The following is a 24,196-nucleotide window of genomic DNA, read 5'->3' on the forward strand; positions in this document are numbered from 1 at the left end:
CACCTAATTGTGAATAGACCCCATGTTGTTCTATTTGCACGAATAGACCCAATGTACTTGTTATGATAAGTCACCATACGAAGTTAGATGTCGGAAGAATGTTTGCGTAGATCCGGGAGAGCTATGGTCCAAACCAACTTAGAGACTCAAAAGCCCAGCCAAGGTCAAGTCTCTCGGCCAGGTGAGCAGACAAGCCATCTTTCGATCAAGGGTCATCATGACCGACTTGAAGCGCGGGATCAGTCGCCCCCTCGTAATTAAGACGATTCCTCGAGCAGACGACTCGACCATACATTCGACTCAAAGCTCACCCGACTGTCGGATCGGTAAATCATGATGATGGCTCGCAGATCAAACCCGCCTCGACTAAAGGGATAAGATCCGACCAAGCTCACTTCAGATGTCAATCAACACAACAGCAATGATCAGTCCCATCAAGATCTCAGCTTTGACAATTCTCCTGCACAAGCCGTTTATTCTACTCACAAGTCACTTCTCTGGGATCACCATGATGCTTTTTTGGGCTCGAATAGCTTCCCCTCCAATCATCAGCCGCCATCTGGAGGGGGAAGGACGACCGAGTAGCGGGCCTATCTTCTGCCCTGTCTCATCTGTCAAATCTAGGATACTAAGGGGACATCTCTCTTCTATATTCAAATGACTTCCCTTCCAATTGTCAGTCGACATCTGGAAGGAGAAGGATGACTCAACAGCCTATCTGCTCACCCTACAAACGTCCTCCTGTGCAAAAGAAAGGCCAAAATTTCAGAGGTAATGGACTATAAAAAGGAGGTAAGGAGGGTAAGGGTGAAGGAGGCTGATCCCTGCTTCTTACACCTGAGCTTTACTCCCTTTTCGATCTTCTTTTTACATAAAGAGAAAATTTAATAACTCTTAGGGAGGGACCCCCTGCAAGGACCTCAATGGCCCAGGGACCTCTCAAAAACCCCTCCTCAAGTTCACCGACTGACTTGACCGTCGGAGGTACCACGAGGGAAATTAGCCCCGTACTCCTACGATTCTTACATGTGCAGGCTATCAGCCCACCCCGCGCGTTCAGAATCAGGCGTAAAGTCGGAGGAGGAGTCAGCCCCAATATTCATCCTCTCCTTCTTCCCCATCGTCGCCAGGATCGAAGTTGCATCCGACGGTGAATGACCCCCATCAACTGTTTGTTCACGAACATCAACAGTACTATTGCCCTAAATTAGAATACACACCTTCAGAATAAGAAAAGTAATTTCTTATTCATTTAGGGCATGTTAGGTTATGAGGAGTAAGATGTAAATCCCCCGAAAAAAGTATAATTGTGTCTGAATGTGGTAGAAAATAAGGAAAATGTCAAAAATAGAGTCCTAAAGTTTCATTTGGTTCTCTCAAGAAAAAATAGAAACATTTTCTTAGAAATCTTTGTCATGTCAATTTTTAAGGAAAGCCATGGTCCAAGCTTTTTGCTCGAAATTGGTTTGGAAAGGGCATGAAAGGGTATGTTTTAATTAAAAAAAAAAACAGGACAGAGGCATTTGGAGGTTTCTTGAGGGAATATATATTAATAAAAAAGAGTGATACCATTTACTGAGGTCGTGCATTCCTATTTGTTGGTTTCAAATCAAACTAGCGAAAGTTTGCTAGAAATAGATTATGCTAGTTTGATTAGTCGACCGATAACAACTAATTTTACCAGTAACAGCTAGTTTTGGGTTGTTTTTGTTAGAGAGACTATATATATGCCTCGTAATTCATTTGTTTCACTAAGGAAGTTTATAGAAGTGTTTTATCAATATGTTTAAATGTTTTTCAATAAAAATTAAGTGTGTTTTGTTTATGTAAAGAGAGTTTCACAAGAGAATGATTGCAACATTGTTCTTGAGGATTTCAACCTCAAATATCTACCCCTCTCTTGCTTATTTTGGAGAAGTTTTCTAAACTCCTTACAGGCTGTAAAAAAAAAAATTCAAAATAGATAGCTGATCCCACATCAAACACCGATGATGGAAGTTACAATCTGACGACTTCCAGAAGGCTATAATTTAAAGACTTTCACATAGACCGATGAAGGTTACAATCTGACGACCTTCACAACAACTGATAAAAGCTCTAATCAATAGTCTTCACAATCAACATCGGGAGTTACGATCTGACGACTCTCATATTTTCAAGGAGCCAAGATGAAGATTACAAGATAATAGTCTTTGCAACGCTCTGCAGAAGAAGCTATAAGTCATTGGCTCCTTCTAAAAACGCGGAATTCATCTTCGCGTTTCAATTCCTGAAACGCAGGCGACCCCCGCGTTTCCAAGCTTCAACAAGCAAAACACGTGCGACCCTCGCGTTTCCAACCTTCAGCAAACGAAGCGCATGCGACCCCCACGTTTCCAACCTTCAGACTCCAAAACGCGAGCGGCCCTCGCATTTTTCAACACCCAGCGAGTACCCAACTCCGCGTCTCCATTCTAAAACACGAAGTTAGGGTCTTGAACGCCAACGTGGGCGTTTGACTCGTTCAAACATGAGCTGAACGATTGCAGGAACCGTTTTCCCTCCACGATTTGAGGGATTTCCGCCCCACTTAGGAGCTGATTAAGGGGGCGGTTACACCCCTCTCAACCCCATTATGGAGAGAATTAAGGGGGGGGGGGTTACACCCCTTAATTCCCTATAAATATGGGTAAACTCAATTGAGTTCGGGCTGGCTTTTTGGATCTGAGACTTGGCAGCGAGGAGGAGATTTTTGGCTTCTTCTTGGGGATCTTCGATTTGGAGTTTTGAAAATCAAAACTGCACAAAAGAGAGATCAACATTCATCTTTTGGGAGCGGTCTTGAGAGCTTTCGGCCTTGACGGATTAACCGACTTTCGGTTCAAATCAACTCTTTCATAGAGTTTCAAACTCGTTCAGAGTTATCAACTCATCAAGAGTCTAAAACTTACCACACAAGTTCTCCACAACGTCGAATCGTGAGGAGAAGATATCGTTCCAGTGAATCAAAACGTTGGATCGTCAACGGAGAGCAAACTCGACGCGAGCATTCGATGGAGGCATTCCATCGCCACCGTGAAGAACCCAGAATTAAACAAAGGGGAGAATCCAGATTAATTCTCCTCTCTTTTGTAATCAGGAAATCCAAATTATAATTGAGATCGAAGGAATACAAATCAATTTTCCTTTATTTCTTTTACTGTAAATTTTCCCACAAACACTCCTATCATCTAGCTATTTATTATTTTGATTCTCATATATTTGTGCTAGATTGATTTGAGTTTAACTTTGATTTCACTATAGTCATTGTTTTGCACACACAGGTGACACGAGTCGTCCAACACTTAGATAAGTGTATTGTGTGATTATCAACGTGTGAGTTGTAAAAGTTTTCAGTGAGTTTTGGAAACCGATTGTGTAGATTTTTGAGATAGTGAAGTATCTCCTCGAGGTGAGGAGTGGAGACGTAGGTCAAGGGTTGATCGAACTCCGTGATCATATTGCTTGTTTGTGTTTGACATTGACGAACTTATTCTAGAATGTCACATAGTTTATATCGCTTGTTGTTTTGTATATCCTTGCTTATATCATTGTGCATATCATATTGTTAGCATATTTTGTTTAGAAGTTTTAATTTGACATCGAAATTGGATTAAATTAGTAAATACCCTATTCACTCCCCGTAGGGTACTTTCAGAATAGTGAAGAGAGCTTATGTGTTGGATGGATAGTCAATGCCATATATTTCATACATGGGTTTAATAGAAAACTTCAGAAATTAATACTAGTTCAAAAAACTACACTAGTATTCACTTCAAAATCCTCATTAGACTCCAATGTTACTATCTTCAAGCAAAACAAAATGCAATCCCAGTGACATAGATACTCCAAAAGGGTCTGAAATATAAGCACGCATCCCAAAAAGACCTTTGACGGTAAGGGGCTGTTTGGTTGGTTTCCTAAAAACCAAGAAAAGGAAATCGGTACAAGGAAATCAATAAAATAATATTTTTATCCATTTTCATCCTTAAAACTCACCCACAACATCTAATAAAATATTATTTTTATCCTCCAACTCATCTCATTTCATCTCCTTTCTTACCTTTAAAAATAAACCAAACACAAGAAATGTGTCACATCATCCAACTCATCACATCTCATTTTATCTCATTTTTAAAAATCACACACATCATCCAATAATATTGTGACAACTCATCTCATCTCATTAAACATTCCTTTCCATCCATTTCCTCAAAAAAAAAACAAGAAATCAATTTCCTTAAGTACGTGTCACATCATCCAATAATATACCTCCAACTCATCTCATCTCATCTATTTTCTTATTTTTAAAAACGAACCAAACACAAACAACCTCAAAACATCATCCAATAATATACCTCCAATTCATTTCCTTGTTTTTTTAACCAACCAAACAACCTCAAAACAAGTTTTTTTAAAAAATCACTCACATCATCCAATAATAAGGCGACAACTCATCTCATCTCATCTCCTATTCTATAATTTCCTTCTTTTTTAAGCCAACCAAACAACTTCAAAACCATTATAATAGGAAATAGGTTTCCTATTTTTTGATTTCCAGGTTTTTTTGGCCAAACAAACAGCCCCTAAGAGAGCAACAAATGTGGCGCGTAAAGAAGCAACGATATCACTAAGAACAACAGAGTTTACCTAATTAAATTTTCTTATCAAAACCCCGACCTTATCTTTCTCTTCTTTCACGGATCGAAAAAAAAAGGCGTGGGTTTGGGGGGTGGGGGGTATAAAAAATACGCAAGTACGGGCCTCTTGAGGAGAACAATATACATGAAGGTGATAATATATTGTCTTAGAATGTTTCTATGTTTGGCCTATTGGACTAAACATTTTTTTTTAATTTTTGTTTATTTATTTTGTCTTTTGTTTAATAAATCATAGGCAAGCCTAAATTTTTTCCTTTTTTCTATTTCTTTTCTCTTCTGTTTTGAAAAATCACAGACAATGTTATACCAGTGCATTGTTGTCGAATGTATTCCATATTAACGTGGAAGGATTCTATTAGAACACCCTATATAATGAGGTGATCTATACCATACACAAGAAACTAGAGGGTTAGATTCGAAATAGTGACTATTCAATCGGTTGTGTGAACCACCTCATTCCTATAGAGATGTTCTGATAGGATCCCTACTGCGTATTAACTTATTCCATATACAAATGTCTACAGAGTGTTCTCTGTAGGATTTCCCCCCTTCTTAATTTGGTCCATCCTTTAAAGAGGCCCAGTCCAGACGTCCTTAAGACGGCCCAGTCTACATCCAGGCCCACTGAGCAGCCAGTCAATGCCGAAACCTGTTTTAAATGAACCACGGGTACAGCATCGCATTGAACGTATTGACCTATCTGAACCGCACCAAAGCCCATAATTTGCAAATTGCCGACCACGATCGATCCGACGCAAAGAAAACAGGAGAGCATCATAAGCGTAAATTGTTCCGAGGGTACAACCCGTCCAGTCTCTCTAAAACCCAGAATCTTCTTCTCGCCCCAGATCACAGGGAGGCGAGCAAAGCCATCGATTCCTTTCTCGACGGCTGAGCAAATTTGTTTTCGATGTAAGCTTTTTTTTTTTTTAATTTTAATTTTAATTTTTTGTATTATTTTAAATCGTTTGTTGGTGAGCAATCTGATCACCGCAATCTGCACCCTATTATGTTCAATCATTCTAGATTTGCTCAAGTATTACGCAGATCTTATCTTATACATGAAGTCTATTTTGCTAAACTGATTTCGCCTACCATTAAATGTGCTTTTGAAGGAATATTCCTTAATCTGGTAGTCTTAAACATGAATTTCTCTTTTCTACTTACCATGGTTTTCGGGTTTTCGGGTGATACTTCTGTAGTTTTAATCGGCTCACATTGATTCTGTAGAAAATGACTGCTCTAGACTCAATTATCTCCATTTTTATTCCTTTGTGTTGCACGCCGTGCGGAAGCGTGCTCGACAACCAAACGAGTGGGTGAGCGATGGTAGAAGAGAACCAAACCAAATTACGAGTGCAATTCACCAAAATACGATACAGGAATTTAGGTGGTTCGGCAATTGCCTACGTCCATAGGGAGAGGATGGGGAGATTTCACTATATGGAAGAGAAATACAACGGGTTACAACTCACAAAATTATTCAAATATAACCCTAACTAAAGCTCTCAACTCCCTCACAATATCTTCCTCTCAAAGTGCTCAAAACAATGCTAATTCTCTCATTAAGAAATTCTAAAAAACGTATTTTTATTTATAACAAAACACAATCCGAAACATGGTGGAAATCTAAAAACGAGTCTGCCACATCCGGGTGTGGTGCGCGCCACACCCCTGAAAACAAGGCAGATTCTGCCACACCTGGGTGTGATAGACATCACGCCCATGTCGAATCTTCATGTTTGCCAACACATTGAACAATTTGACGTCGTTTTCTATAATTCTTCACCCCGACGAAGTGTTCCAAAAACTGAGCCGACGCCAATATGAGCACCAATGCATCATCTCACCAAATACGGCTGCACTAATATGGTCAGAAGTATACTCATCGCCGTTGTCGGATCGCAACGTCTTGATATTTCTCCTAGTCTGCAGTTCCAATCTCTTCTTCCACTTCACAAATATCTTTAAGACTTCACTCTTCTTCGTCATGATGTACACCCAGTAACGTCTAGAATAGTCATCTACAAACATGACGAACCAATATCGATCACCAAATGATGCCGTCTTAGTGGGACCCCAAACATCTGTATGCACGTAGTCCAAGATGCCTCTCGTCCTATGGATGATTATCCCGAACTTCACATTCGTCTTCTTGCCAAGAACATAATGCTCACAGAACTCAAATTACTGTACTCGCCATCGTCTTAGTGCTTTCACCAATTTCTTCTCCCATGTTTACAAACTCTAAATTATAAAGAAAGATTCAAACTTTGATAGAATTGAGAAATTACCCAATTGAACCCTAGATAGGATTCCAACTAGATCTCCTAACCACACGAGGAAAGCGAGATTTCCAACGACAACTCCACAACGCTATCTCCACCGAAGCCTAGAACTTCAAGAATCAAGCTTCAAACAATACAAAATCCTAGATCTGAAATTTGAGCTCTGATACCAATTATTACGCCCTGAGCAGAAGCATGCTCGACAACCAAACAAGTCAGTGAGCGATGATAGAAGAGAACCAAACTAAATTACGAGTGCAATTCATCAAAATACGATACAAATTAAATCAAACACAAGAATTTACGTGGTTCGGCAATTGCCTACGTTCACGGGGAGAGGATTGGGAGATTTTACTATATGAAGGAGAAATACAACTAGTTACAACTCATAAAATTACTCAAATATAACCCTAATCAAAGCTCTCAACTCCCTCACAATATCTCCCTCTCAAAGTGCTCAAAATAATGCTAATTCTCTCCTTAAGAAACCCTAAAAAACGTATTTTTATTTATAACAAAACACAATCCCAAACATGGTTGGAATCTGAAAATGAGTTTGCCATACCCGGGTGTGGCACGCACCACACCCCTAAAAACAGGACAGATTCTGTCATACCTGCGTGTGGCAGACACCACATCCCTGACAACAGGGGCAGATTTTGTCACACCTGGGTGTGGCAGCCCCCCCCCCCCTGCCGAATCTTCATGTTTGCCAACACTTTGAACTTTGAACAATTTGACGTTATTTTCTACATTTTGGAGAATGTTTTTTTTTCCTTTTGTGTCTTATTTATTACTTAAGTTGTGGTTTATGTGTCTTGGGAGTTAACATACTCCACAGTGAAAATGAATATTTTTTATATGAGACATTGTCACTAGAAATGTCGGATTACTGTTAATATTACACAAGACTAAAATTTGATTAGCACACATATGTTGTATCCACTAGCGAGGGCTCACACAAGAGGGATCAGTACATATAAGGCTTATGTGTGAGAAAACTTCCACATTAGGAGGATAAAAAAGTTTTATGATGGATAACTGCATGTTGGTGGCGTAAAGCATTGATACATATGATATGAATCTATGCCAATACGTTTTAGACCCCGACACTCGCCACACAATACGAACACACCATGGTTTAGTGTCAACTCACCAAGATGTGTCCAACTTAGGGGTTGTTACTGTCTATGATGCACGGATACGGATACGGGACACAGATACGACACGGATATGGGATACGGCAAAATCCAAAAAAATAGAATACGGGGATACGACAAGGATTTAAAAAAATAATATTATTATATATAGAAAAATTTATAAAATTCAACTAACAATATAAAATATGAATCTATCACAAAATAACAAGTTTGTAAACAAAAAGTACCTCAAGATGAAGTGCAAGCTGAGAGATTGAGAGAGAGGGTCAGGGTTAGGGTTTTTTCTTATTTTTTTCCGTTTGAGTCAGCTGAGGATCGAATCGAACAAGAGATTTGAGAAATAGGGATGGGTTTTTTAATCGAACGGTTCGGGTTGGATTTTAACAACCAAATCCGCAACCCAAATGAATCGGCCTTCGGCGAATTTGAGCCGTGTCTGAGCTCCTTTGACTGTGTCCGAGCCTAATTTGACCGTTGACCCGTGTCGGACACGGATTGACCGTGTCCGACACGTGTCATGCACGTGTCGTGACGAATCCATGTCCGATTCGAGTCGGACACGGATTCGTGGCCTCTGGGGGCGAATCCGTGCTTCAGAGGTTACTGTGCTATAGTGGTTCAAGATTGTTGGGTAAAACTAGACCCTTTTCTATGATTAAGTTATCTTTTAGAGCTAGAATTTGGATTTGAATTTATTTTGTTATTGGCTCCTGGGATTGTGATTTGGACTATTGACTAAACAATCCAAATTCTAACCCTACTATATATATTCTAACTTGTGGAAGCCCTAAAAAGACCCAACTCCAAATATCAGGATTGTGATCTCGCTCCTGGAATATTACTCTTCCTCTTCTCTCCAACAATTAAGAATCCAAACCATCAAATCTAAACCTTTCAAATCAGTTTTCCCCGGTTATCAAACTCTAAAAACCTTATCAAATCTAATTCCTTGATGGTCGTTATTAGTTTCATTAAAAAAGAAACAAAAAGTAGAGTGAGGAACTCATATTGCATCTAATAAGGATGGAAACTTTGAACCACTTGGTTGAGTTTGACTATGTGAAAGAGCGAAATGAAGGAGTTAAAAAAAGAAACTATCTCTTGTCCGTTCCGTTCATGCCTAATTAAAAAAAAAGATCATGTAGATGACGTGTTAATTTAAATACTGATTGTTTGTATCTTATTCAAGACATAGCATTCTGATTCAAGATGACCCAACAAATCTAATTGTATATGGTATATAGAATTTTAAGTGAGAATGGAGGAAGAGTTGGTAATTACTAACCATAACTGGAATTATTGGAGGCAGAGATCGGAGGAAAAAAATATAGTTAGCAACAGAAAATAAACTTTTTATTATATAAAATTGGAGCATTGCAGCTATTCTCACAATTTAATGGTTTATTAAATTTTTTGAAATTCTAGTCCAATCCAAGAATTCTAGTCCAGATTGTTTGAGAGCCAACTTTTAGTTGAGCAATTCAACCCAAAAGTTCCCTATCCTAGAAATTAGTGTTCTTGGACAATTGTCCTAGTCTTGCCTAACTATTATGAACCAATAACAGCCTGTTAAGACTTTAATATTTTGGTTCCAAGACATTAAACTATTTTTCTAGTTGAGTTGGTGAAACGTAATCACTCTAGATCGTGACCAAGTTGTTCAACAAGTAACATATTAAAAACTACTTTGCAAATGTCTTACTGTTGTTATTATTAAATGTTTTTTCTGTAGGGTCATCCTATTACCGTACAGTCTGAAACTTTATGCTGAACTTTGACCATGGAATTTGCTAACATCACTTTCTTATGCATGTTATAGATAAAATTTTCTAGTGGTTATGAAAGATATATTACAAATGTGTCCCCATATCACACCTTTTACAAAATTGGTGTATCCTTTTGCCATATCTGTAACTTAATTCATATTGTCTGTGGAAACAGTTGTTGAGGCATTTTAAAAATTCATTTTTACACATAGATACTATTGCAGAGGCAAAATCTTCTAACCATGTACCAAAAATGTATTCTTGAAGAAAATGTACGGATTTACCATCTTTTTCAGTGTACAATTAATAATGATAGGGAACTTATTCACCCTTAGCACATATATTAAACAGCGAAACTGCAACTAGTTTGAATGGGACTTTGCTTACTCCTTTCTACAAGGTGATTTTGACAACCTCGTAATCCTTTCAGTTTAAGTGTTACATCATTGGTTTATTGCTCTAGAACAAGCCAATTCTCTCCCTTCTGTGTTTTTTATTGTCTGAGTTTGAAATTTGATTTTGCCTACTCTATCCTGTATGGTAGCTGTAGTATCCCCGGAATCGTTCGAGTTCTATTCCTGCACCACAGATACCTGGAAGCTCCTTTAGCTCGATAATTTGTTGTATAGACCTTCCGTGTAAAATGTAGAAAACTGAAGTGTCCCTAAATGTCATATACGATAGAAAGCACTTATTGGGACCTGAAAAACAAGTAAATTTATAGCCCATTTAGAATCTGGAATAAATTAGTGAGCTTCCTTTTTTTTTTTGGCGGGGCATGGTGTGTTTGGGATGTGAAGAATGTGGAACTTTTGCTTGCAACGGTGAGAGTATCGAATGAATAAAAAGATAAAAAAAGCAACCAAGCGAAACAATCTAGATTCACGGTTCAGATACACTTACATTCATGGGAAGACAAGGATCTTTTATAAACTTTAAAAGAAGGGATTTCAAGGGAACTTCTTCTGTTCTTTAAATTGATCTCTCACTTTCCCCGCGGAACACATCTTGGAGATCTCTCTTTATTTCCTGTGTCTTTCGAGATTATACTCTATAGGGATATTAATTCAAGAGAGCAAATCTTCTTTGTAATTCCTACTCTGGTATCAATTTAGAGGAGGAAAAAAAAAAATCATCTGTCCCCGTCCGTGGATATAGCGTTTTACCAAGCAGTCATCAGTGCTTTGTGTTATTTCTATTACCTTTTCTCGTATGCTTAAAATTTTCACTATGAGAGTTGTTGATCGGTGGCCATATTCTCATTGTGCACCCAAACATGTATTGTTTGCTTTGGATTCTCATAAAGTCATTTAATACCCCAATTTACTCCTTTGACCACTAAAAGACAAAGGTTGTCACTACTACTAGTGTGCTCAGCACTGTAAAACACCCTCCTCGAAGATGGGTTGATATTTTGGGACCAAAAGGAGGAATGTTCGAGGTTTGACCACCCTTTGGATGTTAGCTCTTGACATTAAGGATATCTACCTTTTCTTTTTTGTAGTATTTGGATGAATCTCTCTTAAATGAAGAGGATATCCCCCAGTCCCTTTTACCCTAATCAGATGCAACAAACAAGTGGCATCAAGGCTCAGATTTTGGAGCCCAAGGTATTATTCATGCAAAATGAATGTTAAAGGCATCATATAGATAAAAGAGGTTGGCTGTTTCCAAGCAGTGAAGGCGTCGTAAGAAAAAAGAAGAAAAGAAAGGTGACTAGAGAGATGTTGGTATAAGTTTCTGGGAATGCTTTTAGTCTAACATCTTCATGCCTGCATAAATGTCTCATCAAGTGATGTGTATTGTGCGGTGTGCTTGTGGATGAAGTTGGGTGATGAGGGTATCTTGGCAGAACTAAGTCACATGGTTGATGTGACTTTGTATTGAGATAGCTGAGATTGGTGATGCTAGCTGACTAGGTTGATAAGTAGAAAGAGTCGTCACCTCTTTTCTTGATTTACCCATTCATTATTATCTTCATGCCTAATCATAATTGTTCTGTTTCTGAAAAACGATCCGTTTCATAACCGCTTGATGCTTCGCTGGGCGATAACTTTTTAAACTTTCATCTATAAATGTCTTAAGACATGAAGATCACTTTGTATTGTGTTGATCATGCACTTGAGATAGATAAGGGTTTTTAGAGCTCCACAGAAGGGCATTCCTCATATGGATAATGTCATTCTTGTATCCTCTACACGTGCACTAAACACAAACACGGAGGAAGTTAGGGTTTAAAAACTGCGTGTGTTCTTTTATGCATTTGTGTGTGCTATTCACTTTTGCGTATTTTCATTATGACTGTGTTTCTATGCAAATAAATGTTCGTCTTTGTGCGGCATGCTAGTTATCCATGTTTATTATTCATGTTGACCCATGCATATTATTTGCAGTTTTGACCTTTTCTTTAAATTCAGGGCGGATGATGAACCTGTTGATCAGAAAAAATATCTTGAGGAGCGTTGCAAACCAGTCTGTGTAAAACCTTTATTTGAGTACCAGGTAATTCTTAGATTGTTAATCACATAATTTGCACTTGGCTTTTGGTTTCTTACTTTCTGTGCGTTATTTTCCTGCTACTAAAATTTTCAGTGGCTTTCACATTACTAAATTGATTGTAGGTTTTCCTTTTTTTTCCATGGCTAAGAACCAATTAATTACTGTTCTTAACTTCTTATAATTATGTCTCGAAGAAATTTTTTCATTACTAAATTGATTGTAGGTTTTCCTTTTTTTTCCATGGCCAAGAACCAATTAATTACTGTTCTTAACTTCTTATAATTATGTCTCGAAGAAATTTTTTCTAGAAGTCAATTTGAGTCACATTTATATTTGTTAACAGCAGAAGGTTGATGTTTGCTAAATAAAAGCGTAAGTTATTGTTAACAGCAGAATGATATTTGCTAACTAAAAGCGAAAGTTTTGTAGTTATCTTTATGTACCAACCCATTAAATTGGACTGTGACTACCATTTGAAGATCATAATGGCACTGCCCAATGTTCATTAGATTGCAAGACCAAATTGTATACTTATGCTGTTGTTTGACTGTATCAAAGAGACTTTTCTCAGCTGAATTTTAGGATCTGTAACATGTAGTATATCTTTATGACATCATGCTCAACATTTCTACGAGATAGCTAAAACTAATGTCTGAAGGTGAAGTAACGTTTCTTGCACATAGTAGTCCTGTACTAAAAATTATCTTCTATGTTCTTGGTCACTTCTTGAGTGAGTGGTTAATTGAAATTATCTCCTGCCTTTGGCCCTAATTTGATTTTTGGTGAACGTACTTTTGAAGTACACCCGATACACAACTTGGACTTCAGGGTTTAGGACATGCAATTTTTTCTCGCTGTTGTGATAAATTATATTTGTTTGATATATGTGACGACAAGGTAATTGTGACAATCTGCATGTCTATCATTCTATCTGTTTCAGGAGCACGATATTCAACCTTCAACTGTCGATAACATCCTTTGCATCATCAGTATTTAGTTTTATTATCATAGATGTCTAATTATCTATTGAATTAATTACATTCCTGTACCCTGAGGTACGGTGTAATTACACGAGTGACCCTGGAGTTTGCGTATTACATGGGGAACCTTGAGATTGCTAATTGTAGTTACGTGGGTGACCCTAGAGCCTAGACGATAAGCAACTCTCAAGGTTACCTGCGTAATTACAATCAGTAACTCCAGGGTTATTCATGTAAATACACAGACTCTAGGGTTATTTGTGTAATTACATTATAATTTAGGGTATCAGATTGAAATTAATCCTGATAATTCCATTTGCATTTATTTGAATTGCATGCCATCTGATGAATTCCATTGTCATTTGATATCTGTTCTGCCAATCCCGAATATGGGTTGAAGTATTTGCGACTGTTATTTTTATATTTCTTATTTGTTATATAAAGGCTAATGGTCTGGTTCACTGGTAAAGCAAGGAGATAGGTAATGGAAGGTCTTATTCTCTAAACCAGGCGACTATGACCATTGTTAAAGAAAAGGAAAAAGAAGGAAAAACGTGTCATATAAAGTGGGCAAAAGCTTCAGAATTTCATTCTGCTGCCAGAAAGTCTAGGGCCAATTATTTGTAGAGTCTGCGAGCTTTTTCTTTCATGATAAAAAATATTATCAATCCTTGCTGTAACCAGGACTTCTAGTATTGCAGCATATGTCGGCTTCCCTATAGGCTGGCTGTGCAGGTCTTTGTCCTTAAGAAATATATCTGAACAATCTTTGCATTCTGACTAATTTTCTCACTAGTATTTGCTTATGCCAACAGTCTTGTCTAATTACATGCAGGCATGTGTTAAGAGAATCAAAGATGACGAGACCGGGCACAAGCACTGCACTGGCCAATACTTTGATTACTGGTCCTGTGTGGACAAATGTGTAAGCTCTTTGCCTCCTTTCCTCAATACGCCATTGAGTTTATGATTTATGGTTCATTTGTAGTACGATGAATAATATCCAACTTTGTAAGCTTCTTTGTGAGTAAAGATTTGCAAATGACTTGTAACAGGTAGCTGAGAAACTCTTTAAAATGCTCAAGTGATTGAGGCTCGTCGGAAAGTGAGGTTTTCTTTTTCTGTTGCTACTGCATCATTCTGAGGCTGAAGTCGTCATGTTGCAATCGAAATTTTATCAGTGGACATTATTATGTTATGATGACGGACGACATTCACTACTTGGAATATTTTTTACATAAAAAAAGAGACACGGACGCATACAATTGTGTGCCCATTTTCTGCTGCAGACAGATTTATGTTATCTTTTATATCAATCTGCTTCTGTCAAATGTTACATTTTATGCGACCTTGCAAGAACTTTTAACACCCAGTTTACTTGTGAATTGCGATGTCTTTGGTAAAAAGTCAAATTGCTTGCGAAGTGTGATATCTTGTCTATATATTGGAGAAGTTATGTGTTGGATATCACGATGGTGAGACGTGGCAATTCTTGCTCGCATGGGTTATGGGTTACGGGTTACTAACTTACTAATCATCTTCTGCTTTTCTCCCTCCCTAGCGCGTGGTGTACTTATTGATATACTTATTGAAAGGCTAAATTATTGTATTTTTGGTACATTTTTCTTATCAGTTTATTATTTTTTGTAGTTCGGGGGATGTTTTCCTATTTTTTTAGCCAAATGTTGTAATTAGATCTACGACTTCACCGTCGATAAAAAAAAAGCTATGAAACCTCTTTCCTCATAGTTTTTTTTTGGCTTCTGAGAAATCTCTTCGTCACATTTGGAGGTAATACCATGCCCTCCACTTCTTTGTCCAAAAATCTAATTCGTGGTAGTGCGCTCGACATTCTTGAATAAACTTGGGAATAGTTATCGTCTTTATACCAGCGTGCCAAATAGTCTTCGGCACTTTTCTCATGAATAAGATAGCACTAATAGCCCTTCTTTGTCCAAAAATCTAACTCGTCGTAGTGCTCTCAACATTCTTGAATAAGCTTGGGAATAGTTATTGTCTTTATACTAGCGTGCCAAATAGTCTTCGGCACTTTTCTCATGAATAAGATATCACAAATGAATAAGATAGCACTAACAGCATTATGCGAGGTTTCATGACTTTTTTTCCTAGCCAACGACGAAGTTTTTGGGTCTAATTGCAAATTTGGTTCATAAAAACATACCAACATATTATCAGGGTTAGAAAAATACCAAAGTGGTATGAGTGATGTAAAAAAAATATAAAAAAACCAATACGATAATTTAGCTCTTATTGAAATGTAGAAATTTGACAAATAAATTGTTCGGATTGCAAAAAACTGCTGGTGGTACACACATGATAAGCTATTTCCTCTCACTCAACAAATTTTTATTTCTGGTAGAAACTACTTAATGGAACAAACATTTTAAGCACTTAAAATGTAACATGAACTCCTTTCACTTATTATCTTTACTAGTTTGTACAAAAATTCAGAAAATTGATGACAACAGGAGGTCTTTAAAGGTTGATTGAAGGAAAAGAGAAAGCAAGCAAAGTAGACTAGGACTCAAATGCATCCTGGTCAAGTTTTCTGATTCAGGACTCAAATTTGTCTACTTTCTTGTGACGCAATATTGTCACACCAGAAGTAATTAGACGCAATATTCTGAATTTATTCCAAAACACTCTATTTTCTTTTCATTAATTTTTTCGCTTCATATTTTTTACAAAAAGGAAACAAGTTAAAATCAGATCCTGTCTTTAACAGTCTCTAAACATTCAACCCACTCCAACGAAAAAGTATAACGATCTCCTTCAAAAACCTATACCCATCCCATACAAACCTAGCTACACGCACAAAAAAACTAACAACAACACAGTCTGTAACTCTCCATCAAATCCTCTACATCCACCGACAGACTGACCACCTGGCTCTGACCACCGCCAAACGAGCACTGTCGACACATTGGACACGACGAATGGTCCGTGAGCCACTGGTCCACGCAATCCGCGTGAAACCCGTGCCCGCACTTGGGCAACACCCGCACCCGCTCCCCTGCGACGAACTCCGACAGGCAAATCGTGCACTCGGATCCAAACCCGTTCGACCCGACCCGTCCCGAATAAATCAGAGTAGGCAATGCGCTCACAGCCTTTCTCTGGGCTCCAAGTTGGTTGGTTTGATCGATCGGGCTCGGTTCGGTTCGAGCCCACATTTGTTTCACAGCCTGTACCGTGAACCTTACTATGGCGTTTAAGACTAGTCCGATGATCACCGCACAGACCATGGCGGCAACGATGGCGATGACCCCGGCGTCGAAGTTGCTCGCCGTGATTTGGGTCATCTTGTTGGGCTTTGACTCGGCTGGGCCGGGGTTTTCGAGGGGCAAGTAAGGGAGTGACCTCCTTGAGGGAATTGGAGAAGGGAGAGGAGATGAAGGTAACATGTTGGTCGGAGATAGAAATTTGTGGGAGTGCATGTAGGGGTTGAGGGTTTATGTACAGGATATGAAAGGTGATATGTATATTTTAATGGAGACATGATGGGTGTGGATAAAGTTATTCTTAGTCGTAGGCATAATTGTACTTAAACATGTTCCTAAAACCGGCGAAAGGGTGTGATGGAACCGAGTCACCATTTAACCTATTAGACGGCTATACGTGACAAATTTTGAAGCTCGAGTACTTCTCAAGCTCCAATTATGGACTTTGGTGGTGGATTTCGTTGAATGGAAGCTTCTAAATTAAAGATGAAGAACGTGGAGGTGTCTAAAAATCGCCGCCGATTTTGAAAGAAAGCTGTCAAAGTTCTGACACTTTGACAGCTTTCCCTTCTTTTCTCCTTCAAAAAAAAACAGAACCAAACGCGCCCTTAGTGCTTGCAGTGAGTAACAAAGTTCGAAAAGTTTTCTACAACTGCATGAGAGTCATAGCCACAATTTTCTTACATTTAAGGGTTAACTACAGAAATATTCTCTGCATCATAATGGGTTAGTCACATGTTACGCAAACTTTTTTATTAGCTCTTAGGCCTTCCAGTAATGCCCAAATGGATAGCCTCTTTGCTATTTGTACCTTAGCACAGTAGATTTATGTTCATATAGGATTTTGCTTAAATATATTAAAATAACAGAGGCTTTGTACCATATTGATCGTCACATCACATCCAATAATCGAGAGATAATTTCATTTGGACATTAGAGAGTCTAAACATTAATAAAGGAAAATTATTAGATGATAGTGGTCAGCCCCATACTTTTCAGGGGGTACCCATGCAAATAAACTAGTTTTAAATATAAATAAATTTAACAAACGAAAAAAACAAAACAAAACAAAAAGAAAAGTGGTTTAATTTTTTTCGCCCAAGTTGCAACAATATTGAATCCCAATTTTATTTGATCAACTAGATTGTTGTTGTGAACAATATTAAATCTAAACAACTTTATGATTTTGTGAACCTGAACTACCCTTGGGTGTTCAACATCCTATTATTAATCTGTGCATTCTATACTTAGGCTAAATATCAGCAAACCCCCCTTAACTTTGGACAACTAATGGGAAAGCCCTCTTAACTTATAAAATATTAGAAACACCCCCCTTAAGGATCAGGAATATCACAAAATCCTTCTTTAGCTTTTAGATTTTATCAGGAACTCTATTTAACTTTGAGGTTTTATGATATTTAGCCTGCTATCTACAGAACAAAAGAGGTAAAGTGGACCTTTTCCCATGATCATTTGTGATGAAATTTGCATATGAAATTTGATCTCTCTTGTTCTTAAGATTGATTTTATGTTTTTAGTACTAAAGTTATTTGTAGGTGATGATTTATAAGCAGTAATTGTAAATCATAAACCCACACCAGAGGTACAACTTAACTAGTATCCCAAATCAAGCCATTATTATAAGGAGAGAAGATTCACATTGGTTGTAGACTTGTAGGAACAAATCTTAGCTTTCGTATAATAATGGGTGAAAGTTTTTCATGGGGCTTGAAGCCAATCCTTTTGCCTAAAAGTTGAATCCCGTTATCTTTCAATATGGAGACTCCACTACCGACTGTAGTCTTCTTCTGGAGCCCCGCCCATAAAATGGTTACAACTGGAATATGGCCGGATGATGTGTCTAACTGTGATTGACTTGTCATGGTCCCACTTTCCTATGTGGCGGGTGACGTGGAGACTGGGATAAGTTGTTGGCTCTATGAGGCGCGCATGAGTTAAGGGTGTTGTCTGCTGACTTGTCTAAATGTTGTTGGTCTGACTCCTAGTGGCAATCCTACTTGGACCTTACGTGGTTAACTATTTGATTATATCTACTTAGGGGAAGTTTGGTTCAAATCCTAAAATTTTAGGTTTTATAATCTTTTAAATCCTAAAATTTTAGGTTTTATACTTAGGGGATTTCAAATCCATATGGATTTACACAAGCTTTAGGATTTCTAATGTTTCGTTTGGTTCAACATTATTATAGGGAAGCAAATCCAAATTTTGTAATCTCTTGTTTGGTTCAAACCCATAATTGTAGGATAACAAATTCTAAAATTTGTAATCTATTATTTGTTTCAATTGTTAAAAAAAAAGGGAGAGTTGAAAATGACCTTGGTGAGCTTACCTCACACAAAAGAACAATATAATGGTATAGCAATTAGAGTAACCATACCCATTATTAGAATTAGGCAAATCTGATCCAATTTATAGAATTTGGCAAGTCCTAAAAAAGGCTTGTTTTGTGTATTTTAGGGATTCAACATTTTCAAAAATTTTATTGAAACAAAGACCATGTATAGAATCCAAAAAAAAAAAAAAAAACATGACACTTTCTATTCCTAGAATTTGTAATACACCCCAAATGCCAAAAACTTTGATAAACCAAACGGTCTCTTAAAGTTCGAATTATCTAATGACATCTTTTAATAATTGGTTAAATATTAGAGAGAAGTAAATAATTTTTTTATTGCTTGATCTTTTATGCATGTATCCTTTAATAACTGGTTAAAATGATAGTATTTAAATATTGTTAGTGCAACGACACTGTAATAATAACTTCCAAAATATCAAAGAAAGAAAAACATATCAGCTGTTTGGAAGTAAATTGAAAATGTGTAAGTTATTATTATTACTACAACTGCTATTATTATTACTATTATTTTTACTGCTACTACTATTACAAATGACTTTCTTATCCACATCAGCATACAAGTGAACTACAAACGTTTGCTTGAAAAATAAAATTATTGTTAAAAATGCAATGTGAAGATGCTGTGGCAAAATAGAACTAATTAGTAAATATAGTTAAAATTATTTAATTAAGATTAGTTTTCAGTTTTATCACTTTTATGTAATTTTACCATTTTTTTAGGGGATGTTAAAATTGCATTAAATTCTATGTGTAATTCTTTTACATTTCACTTTTTATAACCACTTGCATGCAAAAAAACACCTAAAATGGTAAAAGAACTTACTTTCATCTTTCACTTACATGGAAATAAACATCCCAATAAGAGAGGCCAACCTAATAATCCTGAAATTCATGGGCCTGTGCTTTGCACAGGGTTTTGTATCTTTTGGTATAATATAAGTTCTCTACAAGGTTAAATGCTTCTAATTTTCGTTTTCTGTAATGACATGGTAATTGGTTTGAGTACTCTATAATAAATTAACATGCCTTATGAAATTAAGTAAATAATAAATAAATGAATTTTTTTTGAGAAAAATAAATGTAAGATAATTAAAATATGTTAAATGTATTTTTTAATGCTAAAACAAGTAAAGTGCTAAATAATGTTCATAACAAACATGTAAAACAGTAAAAGACATTGAGACAGTGGCATAGCCAAGAAACATGGGGGCGGGCGAGCAAAAACATATAAATACGATGATAAAAATATATATATATATATTATAAAACTATCCATAAAAATATATACATAGTAACTATAAAGATAAATTCCAAATAAAAACTTAATCTTAAAATTACACACAACGCTCTTTAATGAAAACAAAATTATCAAATAATACATAAATAAATAAACGACTGTTTACATCTAGAATTTGCAAAACAAATCAATACATATAAATTAATAAATAAAATGATACTACATGTTGCTCATAATAAATAAAAAGATATAAAATGAAAAGGGGGAAATTTTTATACCTTTGAGACTTAGAGGATACAACACATCTTTAAAACTGAGTAGGAAAACTTACAATTGAGATTGAATTTGAATGGTTGAGTTAAATTTAAAAAATTATGTTTAATTAAAAAAAGTTCCAAAAGAAAGAGAGTGCACAAAGAACATAGTAGGTAATATTTTTGTACTATCAGAAACAAAATTGTGATATAGCAAAACACTTATAATTTCTTCTCGTGAATATTCACAGAAAATTACTACATGTATTTCTTTCTTGTAATACAAAAATAATGTTAAAAGTCCCTTCTACTACAATCGCCAAAGTTATGATGGGATTTGAGGGTTATAAACTACAAAGATCAAGCATCTTTTTTTTTTGAATGAAAATAGGGCATACTACCCTATCATGTATATATAAACCAAAAATGAAAGTTTTTACAAAAGATATCTGATTGTGATTAAGCCCGAGACTCCGAGATGGAGGGTGTTAGGCCAAATTACCAAAAGATGTCTCAAACGAGAGATCAAGACAAAACATCTAACAGGGACAAAATAAAAGAAAAAGCAGGGTATAACCAGTCTACATCAAATACCTTGAAATCTGGAACTGAAAAACCAAAATGGAGAGAACAGCAACAAGAAGGCCACTACCCATAAGGACTTGGGTGACCATTGCTGTCAGCACTCGATTCTGCAATATCAGGTAGTCCTGAGCTATAAATGAGCTTGTTCAACTTACTGACAGTCTTGTAAGGGGAGGCACCTGTCCAGAAAATAAGAAAGTGAACCGCCCTGTTGATGATGTGCTGAGGCGTGGAAGACTGATTAGAGAAGATGAAGTCATTTCTAGCTTTCCAGATTACCCAGCAAACCGTAGGAAAACTGCAGCCCCATAGAAGTCTTACAGATGCGTGGATGGACTTGTCAGTACAGATAGAGAGACAGTGGTTGATGCTTGAGGGGAGAGAGATAATACCAATTTTAGATAACCATGGTTCCCAGATCTGCTTAGTGAAAATGCATGAGAGAAAAAGGTGGTCGTGGGACTCATGGTCATCACAGAAGGGGCAGATGGTGTCTGCTAACCAACCCTGAGCTGATAATCTATCTTTAGTTTTCAATCTGTATAAACTGAGAAGCCAAGTAAACAACTGAACTTTGCTAGGCAGAAGCTTATTCCATACAACAGCATTATATGGGAAACGATGACCTCTATCCATTATGAATCTGTACATGGATCTGACGGTGAATGACTTGGAGACATGATGTGTCTATGATGCATTAAATATGATGCTGACACGTTGTCGGTGGGAGAGGCTTGAGGCTGAAGTCATCCTTTAGCATCGCCCAGAAGTAACGTCTTTCGAGTCGTCCTTGTGAGGCGTTGAATAAATGGTCGAGTGGGCTCGTCGCGAGTCGTCTTCGATAAGAAGGCGGACAAGTTCTGTCATTCGAGTCGTCCCAAGGGGATGTCGACTCGTCGGGTCGGTTAAGTCGAGGTCCTTGCTGATCTTTGGCTGCCAATTTGATTAGGGCACTATATGCAGAAGTACACATGTTCGCTGTTGGCGAATCTTACAGATGCGTGGATGGACTTGTCAGTACAGATAGAGAGACAGTGGTTGATGCTTGAGGGGAGAGAGATAATACCAATTTTAGATAACCATGGTTCCCAGATCTGCTTAGTGAAAATGCATGAGAGAAAAAGGTGGTCGTGGGACTCATGGTCATCACAGAAGGGGCAGATGGTGTCTGCTAACCAACCCTGAGCTGATAATCTATCTTTAGTTTTCAATCTGTATAAACTGAGAAGCCAAGTAAACAACTGAACTTTGCTAGGCAGAAGCTTATTCCATACAACAGCATTATATGGGAAACGATGACCTCTATCCATTATGAATCTGTACATGGATCTGACGGTGAATGACTTGGAGACATGATGTGTCTATGATGCATTAAATATGATGCTGACACGTTGTCGGTGGGAGAGGCTTGAGGCTGAAGTCATCCTTTAGCATCGCCCAGAAGTAACGTCTTTCGAGTCGTCCTTGTGAGGCGTTGAATAAATGGTCGAGTGGGCTCGTCGCGAGTCGTCTTCGATAAGAAGGCGGACAAGTTCTGTCATTCGAGTCGTCCCAAGGGGATGTCGACTCGTCGGGTCGGTTAAGTCGAGGTCCTTGCTGATCTTTGGCTGCCAATTTGATTAGGGCACTATATGCAGAAGTACACATGTTCGCTGTTGGCGAAGGGTTATATTTTGGCGATTGAGATCACCATCACAATTGACCCCTTTCGCTTGGAGTCGGCTTAAGCCCAGTCTGAGTGTAATAAAAGTAGCTTTGGATGGGCGTGAGTGTGCTTCGAATAGAAACTGAAAAGTCTCTTCGGAGTAGATGTGGCTGACGTCACCATATTTTCTTTTTGATGGCCACAACTCCGCTTATCTTGGCAGATTGCGGGCTATTCGAGGTGAGTGGGTTGTGCCTTGATCTTTGAGATGCCGCTTTGGATTCTGAGAATTAATCTTGGCCATTGGACAGAATTTGATCCGGCGGTTCAAATTTCGATAGTTGTAAAGTCGGTTGCCAATATATAGAAATAGGGCCATGAGGGTGGTGGTTACTACCTTTTGAAATTACCTTTAGAGAATTCAAGATCTTTCTCGTCCATCTTTCTCCGGCAATCATTTCTTCACTCTGCAATGGCATCAGATCCTGTAGATCGATGAGCTCTTCTGGCTGGGATCCACTCCAAGGTGACCCAGACACAGATGAGGACACTTCATAAGAGATTCGATATCCCATTTTCATATTTATACATAAGTCAGAAGTGCATAATTATCCATATGTAAGTAAATGCGAAGTTAAAAGGTAACGATAGTTGTTTTCCTATTAAATATCTTTTTTTTAGAATGGAATCCTCTCAATAATTTCCATTTTCAATCGATCAATGGGAGGATGCTCTTGCAAAAGCAGTGTTTGATTCGGAAACTGATTTTAGCATGAATAATACAATAGGCGTATCTGCCAAACCCAATGTTTTGTTGCTTCTAGACGCTCAAAGTTATCCTACTATTTGAAGAAAAAAATAGTATCAATATTTCGTTATCAGGGAAGAGTCTCCCTTGATTGTTTCCATCCAAGTCTTTTGTATGGGGAGAATATTTTTTCTTTGGGTTCAGCCTAATGGCCCTCATTTTATCTTGCTTCTGTTGATTAATAAGATGTTCAATCCAGGGACCCACGCGAAGTTCTAGGTAAAATAAAAAATAAAGTAAAATTTTAGTGAACCGCAATCATCTTTGAATTTTATATTAATTTGTTAATTTAGTAACATCAAATTTAAAACTTAAGATATCCAAACAAGCGCTAGTGAAAATCATATATTATGTTATTATTTACATAATATATATTACTATTAAATATTTAAAAATACCTCATGAGAATAAATGTACTCACCTTAATAATTTATCCAATTGTTTGGGAAAATTTTGTTGCATTGATCATGATTACCATCTCTTCTTACATTTAACAATTCCTAAATAATAATAATAATAATAGGGAAAAATATGTCCAGGCCTTAAAATGAGAAAGTTCATGTGACCCGCCCCCTTGTATTTTGGCCCATGTGATTCAGCCCTAAAAAGTACCATTTAATATTTCAAGGCCCCTCCACGTCAGCAGTATAAAAAAAAGAGATTGTATTTTGAAAAA

At 37.3% G+C, this 24,196-nt stretch overlaps 1 protein-coding gene across 1 annotated transcript; it reads left to right on the top strand.

Annotated features, from left to right (window-relative positions):
* On the top strand, positions 5,463 to 14,757 carry LOC109836892 (cytochrome b-c1 complex subunit 6-like). The gene is made up of 4 exons (XM_020404934.1): positions 5,463 to 5,591; positions 12,311 to 12,395; positions 14,208 to 14,297; positions 14,428 to 14,757. Coding segments are annotated over exons 1-4 (210 nt in total). The 5' UTR covers positions 5,463 to 5,589; the 3' UTR covers positions 14,461 to 14,757.

This window comes from Asparagus officinalis, chromosome 4 (genome assembly GCF_001876935.1).
Source record: "Asparagus officinalis chromosome 4, Aspof.V1, whole genome shotgun sequence".
Taxonomy (NCBI): Eukaryota; Viridiplantae; Streptophyta; class Magnoliopsida; order Asparagales; family Asparagaceae; genus Asparagus; species Asparagus officinalis.